This window comes from Malania oleifera, chromosome 3, assembly GCF_029873635.1.
Source record: "Malania oleifera isolate guangnan ecotype guangnan chromosome 3, ASM2987363v1, whole genome shotgun sequence".
In the NCBI taxonomy this organism is placed as follows: Eukaryota; Viridiplantae; Streptophyta; class Magnoliopsida; order Santalales; family Ximeniaceae; genus Malania; species Malania oleifera.
Window position 1 is genome coordinate 95176298 of NC_080419.1, and position 10100 is coordinate 95186397.

Sequence of the window (10100 nt, forward strand, 5' to 3'; positions counted from 1 at the left end):
AGTTGCTCCTCCCACAATCCTAATTCCCTATCACCATGAGTCCTTCACCATGTGAACCCTCATCGCTGGCGTTCTTCCTTTGGTGGAACCCTAGCAATGCACTCGTGATGTCCTCCTACTCCAAGGTTTCTTTCCCTCAAGTCAGCGTCGTAACCAGGTTCTCGTATGTAGGAGACATTGGTAGGGAATTTAGCAGCAACAATGTTTTATCCTCTTCCTAGAACTTCACATCAACTCGCTTAAGATCACTAATGATTTGATTGAATGTGTTGATGTGCTGAGTAAGGTCCAAACCCTCTGCCGTCTTAAGCCAACAAAGCTTTTGCTTAAGATACAACTTGTTCGATCATATGTGACTTGGACATGTACCGGCTTTTAAGTTTCAGCCAAACCATTGCCAGTGATTCCTCATCCATGATGTGATACAACACGCCATCGGCCAGACAATGCCGGATAATGGACACAACCTTTTGCTTCTAGTTCGTTCCAAATTGCGTCGTTCATATCATCCCACTTCTTCCCATATAGAGTCTTCACCATACCTTGCTGCATTAGCAAGTCCTTCACCCTCCTCTGACAAAGTCTGAAATTTCTAGTTCCATCAAACATGTTAGCATCAAATTTCATTGAAGAGTCCCTGACCATTGTGAACCAATAGCTCTGATGCCAATTATTGTGCACAATTGGTGCTCTGATACCATTTGTTATTCGCGAATGCGCGCAGCGGAAGCCCTCACATGAACTCACTAAACAATCAATGGAACAAGCAAGACAAGCACTCGATGATGAATTATACTAAACAAGCAATCACTCAACAATGAGAATAAACAAAAGTAACAATCAAAAGACACAAGATTTATGTTGTTTAGAAATTTACCTACGTTCACGGGAGCAACAATTTGCTTACGTTCACTATAGTAGCAACTTCGATTCTCACTATGAACAATGTCAAGCTTACATTAGGGTTACAAAACATTCATTAAATACGAACTCTAAGCATACAAAGACCTTAGATCCTATCTAAACCATCCCTATAGCAATTCCCGAAGGAAAATCCTTCAATCTACCCAATCTACTAATCTCCCGATTTGAATTTCGTCGCGTGTTCTGACTAAAATCATTGATGGTTTGCCCTCAAGTTTGCAGGCTTCTCTCTTGCTCTTAGTCCTCGCCTCACGACGCTGTCTCGATACATGCATTCTACTCAAATATGAGCCACATCCCCAACAACTAAAATCCCATTAAGAACAAATAAAACAATTGGAATATGTTTTGGAGCTAATTTATTTGTTTGTACCTCAGAAAAACTTCCAACACAAAATTAGCATAAATAGAAACTAGAGGCCCCATAATGAAAGCGTATAGAGAACCTTATCCCAAGTAAAGCCAAAGAAATTTATTTAGTTTTTTTTTTTTTTTTAAATCCAAAAGAAATCCAGTATATATAAAAAGAAAAGCATGTACAGTTGAAGCGAGAACAACTTCAGGCTAGCTCTTGAGACAAAGAACTACAGCACTGATGAAATGATCTCAATATTCAAATCCCTATCTTTACCATTCTTAAACTCATTACTGAACAAAGACTGACATTTATAACGTAGTAATGGATGCTAGGATGGACCTAGGAACAATCGCCTGGGGGCCAATGAGGTCTAATATACTAATTTTTCTTTAAAGGGTGGCAAGGATTGATTATTATAGAATCTTTTTAATGAAAAAAATTATGTACATACCAAAAGAAAAATTATATTTCTACATGTAAGTATTGCAAATTTCCCATTCCTGTATATATTTATTCACAATAGTGTGTTGTGTTCTACTTCAATTAAGAGGTTGATTTCTGCATGTGCATGGAGTAACTTATCTGTTCATCATTTTGTCTATAGAAATTTTGGTACAAATTGAACTACTTAAAGATAATAAAAAACCTTGGCAGATCAAGTTGAGAAATTAGAACAAGAACAGGTATTTCCATTGAGATGGAGAACTCAGCAAGGCAAGATGTTAAAATAGAACACCTAACTTTATCAAACAGTTCCATGCTTCCACGCGATCAGGTGGTAATTTCCATTCAAGGATTGTTAAGAGAGTTACATCCCCTATCAAATGAGTACTGTATCTACAGAGTTCCTGAGGCGATTCGTAAGGTCAATGGAGAAGCATATACACCAAAAGTAGCATCAATCGGTCCACTTCATCGCTGCAATGCTCGCCTGCAAACCATGGAAGAGCACAAATTAAGGTACCTGGAGATTTTTATTTTACGGACTAGTGTGGGTGTGGAGGGTTGTGTTCAAGTTGCAAGAAACTGTGAGGGAAGAGCCCGCCGTTGTTATGCAGAAGCCATTAAACTGAGCAGTGATGAGTTTGTTGAAATGATTTTAGTAGATGGTTGTTTCATCATTGAGTTTCTTTTGAGGTATTACTTCCTCCTTTCAGCATTCAGTATGCGTGATCAGAGTGATTACATATTTGGACAAAGTTGGTTCTTCTGTTATGTGGCTGATGACTTGTTATTACTTGAGAATCAGCTTCCCCTCTTTGTTCTCGAGGACTTATTTAGTTTAGTGTCCATAAATAATATCACCAACGACATTGAATCAGAGGGCAAAACGCTTTCCATTGTCGACCTAGCTCTCCATTTTGTAAAGAAGAAATCTTGCTGGATTCTGAATTATCATCAGACTCCTGATAGTAATAAAATTTACCTTGGCAAAGCAAAGCATTTGGTTGATTTGTTATGGTTACACTGCAAGCCCTCACTTCCAAGAAATAACCGCAATTGTGAAGTGGGACTGGGAGCAGCAACTAAGCACTCAACAAGTGCAACAAGGCTCCTGGAGGCTGGAATTAAGTTCAAGAAGGGGGAAAGCTGTAGCATATTCGACATAAAATATCTTTCAGGTGGAGTTGTTGAAATTCCGCTATTAAGAATCCAGGACGGAACAGAATTCATGTTCCGAAATCTCATTGCCTATGAGCAATGTCAAGGCAAATATGATTACATCACTGAGTACATGACCCTACTTGTTGATATCATTAACACCACAAAGGATGTGGAACTGCTTGTTCGCCAGGGGATCATCGCCAATGCAGTGGGCAACAGCCAAGACATCTCCACCCTTTTTAGCAGTATCGGCACCGGGATCATCATTGGCCACAGGATCTATTATTCTCAACTTTGTGAAAACTTGAACGCGTACTGCCGGACCCCTTGGCACTCGTGGAAGGCTACTCTGCAGAGGGACTACTTCAACACGCCATGGACAGTTTTTTCTACCATCGCAGCACTTGCACTTGTAATCCTTGCTTTCATACAAACTCTCTGTTCTATTATATCCCTCCCAAAATAGCGTGAGAATCTTCATTTTTACTTTCATTAATTTTTGACATTCTACCATTAAATGGATATGTATGTATACAATTCAAAGGTTCTATTTATGATTGAAAAAATCAATCAGCAAACAATTTTTGTGAACTGTTATGCTTTCCATTATGAAGTGTGATTGGATAATTATATATAGATATCTCCATCTATATCTATACTATAATAAATTAAGAAAAATATGAATAAGGTAATTCATTTTGTGCCAAATCTATCCTATATTTTAAAAGCAATACTAAAATAAAATATATGCAACAAAAATTAGATAAAATTATATTTATAAAATCTATTATAGATATGTTATAGTTTCAACCTAAAAGGAAAATCTATTTAGCCAAAAAGAAACGGACAATTTATATACATATCATATATAAAAGTACAAATTGTGTAAATAATATTGTAGATAAAAATATTATTATGGTTTAGAAGTAGGACAAGTTACAAGTAATTGTAGAAAAAAGAAAAAATTCAATTCAATAGCACTAAATAAATCTACATTTAAAATTTTTATTTTCAATAAGCCATGTTTTGGACCTTAAAAATTCATTTCATACAAATAATAAAACAAATGTTGGCATTTTAAATGTTAAATAAAATTTGCATTCTCAAATAAAATAGGTGCATTCTTCTAATATCTTCTAAAATTATTACAAAATGTCTAACATTATTTAGATAAATAATAATTTAATTTTTAAAAGATAAAATTCTAAAAGAAAAATGTAGAAGACCGTCAAAATAATAAACTTCAAATTTATTTAAAATTTTAAAACTCATGTATTAATTGACCGTTAAGAAGAAAAATAACAATGATTAAGATTTTAGGTAATAAATCTCAATTTAAAAAAATAATAGCATTATTAATATTTTTAGGGGAAGAAGTCATATATTGAGATTTCTATAAAATAAAAAAATATATACCTATTAATTTTTTTGGACAAAACGCACTAACCTCCTTTGAGAATTTACAAAAAGAAAAGGATTTCCCCTGAGATTTCAAAAATCCCGCTAACCTGCTTGAGGTTTCAAAATGCCACAAACTTTTTTTTAAGATTAGTCAAAAAGACACAAATTTTCTCTCAAAATATTATTATTATTATTATTTGCAAAATATAGGGAGAGACTTGTGTCTTTTTGACAAATCTCAAGAAAGATCCCTAAAATTCTTGAAATGCTATGAGTGGTCTCTGAGATTTTTGAAACCTAAATGGAAATCTCTATCTTTTCATCACATCTCAAGGGAGGTCGGTGCCTTTGCCCATTTTTTTATCTATAAGTTTATATAAAAATTAAATTCAATATTAGTAATAATTTTAATTAGAGCAATCATATCATATTACATCTTATAATTTTAAAGATTGTTTAGGTCTCTATATTTATATAGTGTTATAATACTATATATTTTAAAATGTGTAAACTAAATTACAACAATATATTATTAACACTACCAAAAAAGGTATTGACCAGCAGTTTTTTAGCAATGTTTGTAAAATCGCATATAGCTACAGATAGGAAATACCCGCTGGTACAAGGGTCATTTTTTGGTGCCCAAGCACACACTTTGTGGTAGAACCAACTTCCCAAAAGTCGGTTCTTGCCCTGCCAAAAAAAGAAGAAAAAAAAAAAGTCATAACCAACTCTTGGAAACTCAATTCTGTCTGACAGGACTACTCCCCCTTGCTCCTTTCCACTCCTTCCCGAGGCCACTCCGCCGAAAAAAAAATAAAAATAAAAGAGTCAAAAATAAATTTTGGAAAGTTGATTTTGACATACAGATTACGTGGGAAACCCCCCATGCACTCCTTTCCCTAGCCCCTTTCCCTTTGCCTCCACCTAAACAACTAATAATATTGCTTCCCCTCCTCCTTCTCGAGGGCACTCTGTAGGGAAAAAAAAATACAAGAGTCAAAATCAACCCTTGGAAAGTCAGTTTTGACTAGCAGATTACGTAGGGAAACACTCATGCACTCCCTTCGCTGGCCCCCCTCCCCCGTACATCCCCGCATGCCCCCTCTACCCCCACCCTAGTGTTTTATTTATTCTCCTTCCCCCTCCCACTTGTCATTCATCCTTTCTCCTTGCTTTTTTTTTTCCCTCTTCTTCCTTTATCCTCCGGCTTCCCTCACCATCTTCAATTACGAAGTAAATGTATTCAATGATTTACTCTTACAACTGCTCTCTTTCAAGGATCAGTGACGACACTGTCACTAACATTTTCACTAATTTCTAGTTTTCACTTTGATTTTGTACATTCATTTCATTTGATATTGAGGTATGTTTATGATTATGGTATATTTTGAATAATACATTTTTGTAAGATAATGATTTAAGTATATGAAATAATATTTATTCGATATTATTTTGATTTAATCAATAATACTTATTTTTGTTCTGGAAATTTTTTTATGTTGCACTCAAACTCTATTTTTGTAAGAAAATAATAACTACATATAGTGAACAAAGTTACAGTCTTATTATACGTTGATATTGGGATTATACATGGGTCGACTAACATTGAGTACAACACAGGGCCAACAAAAGTGATTCGAGTTAAAAAGAGGATGAAGTTGTAAAGTTCAAATGAAGAATATATGAAGAGTTAGATATTGATATGAATGATTACATATTAGAATTGAGTTCGAAATATCCGCAACGAGGGGGTGGTGGAAATGTAGTATATATCGAAGCCCCAATGATGGATGATGCATATGTACTAATTGCATTGGACCGGTAGAGTTCTTGCCCTAAAGTGTATATAGTTGAAATTTTTATCAAATGCATCCCTCAAAGCAGGAGTATAAGTGGAGCTTCAACTATGCAAAGGGAAGAATTTTTTCATATTCAATCGTATAATAAATATGATACTACTGAGATGAATAGGCTATTTCATCATCTTTCATAGGTGACGACATCGTTAGATTTTAAGGATATCTTGGGTACATTGTTTCAGCAAGAATTTTTATCAACAGTGTTTGGATATGAGAAGGCTAATTTGCAGGGATTCAATGTGGGATGCAATTCTCATGACAGACCATAGCAATCAACTAATTATAGGCATGAACAAAGTTCAGCTTGTGTTAAACCAACACTTTTAAATGGTTCCATCAATTTTTATAAATAAGAGGGGGCATACACAGTCGAGCCAATGCAGCCTGATATGGGATGTGAAAATGAATTAGAGGAAGAATATGATTGAGGGGAGGGTTTTAAAGAGGTAGAAGGTGGGGTAAATGAGGTCGGTGGATTGGATGATAATAGGGTTCAACATAAATAAGCTGTCGTGCCTCTTGAGAACACAGTTATGCGTTAGAGACATATACATGATGTGCTGTCATTAGTGTACATGTCACCACCGGTGATATCATAACTCAATTTGAAAGTTTCCTTGAGGACACTCGATGGGATGGTGTCTCAAAATTTTGTACGGGTATGATTTTTGACAGAAAGTATGATCTAATACACTATGTTCGTGTGCACCATATGCAAACACACCACAACTTCAACGTGGTGCAATCTAGCCCGACAACATGGGTTGTTAGGTGCAATTCACACGAGAGCGGCGCTTGGAGATTACGTGTCTGTCAATGTATAAGGCTTACATCACTACAAAAAATAAGGTTATTAGTGACGGTTTAAAACCATCACTAGTAATAAAAAAACCTTCACTAATAGTATTAGTCACGGTTCTATTAATATTAGCAACGGTTTTAAATTTTTCACTATATTTGCGGTCACGCTATTACTTATTAGTGGCAAATTTTAAAATTGTCACTAATAATTGAGTATTAGTGACGGTTTTATTCCGTCACTAATAATAAAAATATTATTATGGTTTAGAAGTAGGACAAGTTACAAGTAATTGTAGAAAAAAGAAAAAATTCAATTCAATAGCACTAAATAAATCTACATTTAAAATTTTTATTTTGAATAAGCCAAGTTTTGGACCTTAAAAATTCATTTCATACAAATAATAAAACAAATGTTGGCATTTTAAATGTTAAATAAAATTTGCATTCTCAAATAAAATAGGTGCATTCTTCTAATATCTTCTAAAATTATTACAAAATGTCTAACATTATTTAGATAAATAATAATTTAATTTTTAAAAGATAAAATTCTAAAAGAAAAATGTAGAAGACCCTCCAAATAATAAACTTTAAATTTATTTAAAATTTTAAAACTCATGTATTAATTGACCGTTAAGAAGAAAAATAACAATGATTAAGATTTTAGTTAATAAATCACAATTTTAAAAAAATAATAGCGTTATTAATATTTTTAGGGGAAGAAGTCATATATTGAGATTTCTATAAAATAAAAAAATATATACCTATTAATTTTTTAGGACAAAACGCACTAACCTCCTTTGAGAATTTACAAAAAGAAAAGGATTTCCCTTGAGGTTTCAAAAATCTCACTAACCTACCTTGAGGTTTCAAAATGCCAAAAACTTTTTTTACAGATTAGTCAAAAAGACACAAATTTTCTCTTAAAATATTATTATTATTATTATTATTATTATTATTATTATTATTATTATTATTATTATTTGCAAAATATAGGGAGAGACTTGTGTGTTTTTGACAAATCTCAAGAAAGATCCCTAAATTTCTTGAAATGCTATGAGAGGTCTCTGAGATTTTTGAAACCTCAATGGAAATCTCTATCGTTTCATCACATCTCAAGGGAGGTTGGTGCCTTTGCCCATTTTTTTATCTATAAGTTTATATAAATTATTAAATTCAATATTAGTAATAATTTTGATTAGAGCAATCATATCACATTACATCTTATAATTTAAAAGATTGTTTAGGTCTCTATATTTATATAGTGTTATAATAGTATATATTTTAAAATGTGTAAACTAAATTACAACAATATATTATTAACACTACCAAAAAAGGTATTAACTAGCAGTTTTTTAGCAATGTCTGTAAAATCGCATATAGCTACAAATAGGAAATACCTACTGGTCAAGGGACATTTTTTGGTGCCCAAGCATGCACTTTGTGGTAGAACCAACTTCCCAAAAGTCGGTTCTTGCCCTGCCAAAAAAAAAAAAAAAAGTAAAAACCGACTCTTGGAAACTCAATTCTATCTAACAGGACTGCTCCCCCTTGCTCCTTCCCACTCCTTCCTGAGGCCACTCCGCAGAAAATAAATAAATAAATAAAAGAGTCAAAAATAAATTTTGGAAAGTCGATTTTGACATGCAGATTACGTGGGAAACCCCCCATGCACTCCTTTCCCTAGCCCCCTTCCCTCTGCCTCCACCTAACCAACTGATAAGATTGCTTCCCCTCCTCTTTCTCGAGGGCACTCTGTGGGGAAAAAAAAATACAAGAGTCAAAATCAACTCTTAGAAAGTCAGTTTTGACAAGCATATTACGTAGGAAAACACTCGTGCACTCCCTTCGTTGGCCCCCCTCCCCCGTACATCCCCACATGCCCCCTCTCCCCCCACCCTAGTGTTCTATTTATTCTCCTTCACCCTCCTACTTGTCATTCATCCTTTATCCTCTGGCTTCCCTCACCATCTTCAATTACCAAGTGAATGTATTCAGTGATTTACTCTTACAACTGCTCTCATTCAAGGATCAGTAACAACATTGTCACTAACATTTTCACTAATTTCCAGTTTTTGCTTTGATTTTGTACATTCATTTCATTTGATATTGAGGTATGTTTATGATTATGGTATATTTAGAATAATAAATTTTTGTAAGATAATGATTTAAGTATATGAAATAATATTTATTCTATATTATTGTGATTTAATCAATAATACTTATTTTTGTGCTGGAAATTTTTTTAAGTTGCACTTAAACTCTATTTTTGTAAGAAAATAATAACTACATGTAATTAACAAAGTTATAGTCTTATTATACGTTGATATTGAGATTATACATGGGTCGACTAACGTTGAGTAGAACATAGGTCCAACAAAAGTGAATCGAGTTCAAAGGAGGATGAAGTTGTAAAGTTTCAAACGAAGAATATATGAAGAGTTAGATATTGATATGAATGATTACATATTAGAATTGAGTTCGAAATATCAGCAACGAGGGGGTGGTGGAAATGTAGTATATATCGAAGCCCCAATAAAGGATGATGCTTATGTACTAATTGCATTGGACCCACAGAGTTCTTGTCCTAATGTGTATATAGTTGAAATTTTTATCAAATGCATCCCTCAAAGCAGGAGTATAAGTGGAGTTTCAACTATGCAAAGGGAAGAATTTTTTCATCTTCAATCGTATAATGAATATGATACTGCTGAGATGACTATGCTATTTTATTATCTTTCATAGGTGACGACATCGTTAGATTTTAATGATATCTCAGCTACATTGTTTCAGCAAGAATTTTTATCAACAAAGTTTGGATATGAGAAGGCTAATTTGCAGGGATTCAATGTGGGATGCAATTCTCATGACAAACCATAGCAATCAACTAATTATAGGCATGACCAAAGTTCAGCTTGTGTCAAACCAACACTTTTAAATGGTTCCATCAATTGTTATAAATAAGAGGGGGCATACACAGTCGAGCCAATGCAACCTCATATGGGATGTGAAAATGAATTAGAGGAAGAATATGATTTAGGGGAGGATTTTAAAGAGGTAGAAGGTGGGGTAAATGAGGTCGGTGGATTGGATGATAATAGGGTTCAACATAAATAAGTTGTTGTGCCTCTTGAGAACATAGTTATGCGTCA

The 10100-nt window shown here is 33.9% G+C and overlaps 1 protein-coding gene across 3 annotated transcripts in view; it reads left to right on the forward strand.

Moving 5' to 3' along the window:
* LOC131151480 (UPF0481 protein At3g47200-like) overlaps positions 1 to 3478 on the forward strand; it is a 68533-nt gene extending 65055 nt beyond the window's left edge. For all 3 annotated transcript variants that reach the window (XM_058102720.1, XM_058102722.1, XM_058102721.1), the window contains exon 2: positions 1937 to 3478. In XM_058102720.1, the coding sequence (XP_057958703.1) occupies positions 1980 to 3353 (1374 nt within the window). In that variant the 5' untranslated portion in view covers positions 1937 to 1979 and the 3' untranslated portion in view covers positions 3354 to 3478. The remainder of the gene's footprint in view (positions 1 to 1936) is intronic.
* Positions 3479 to 10100: the final 6622 nt, after the last annotated feature.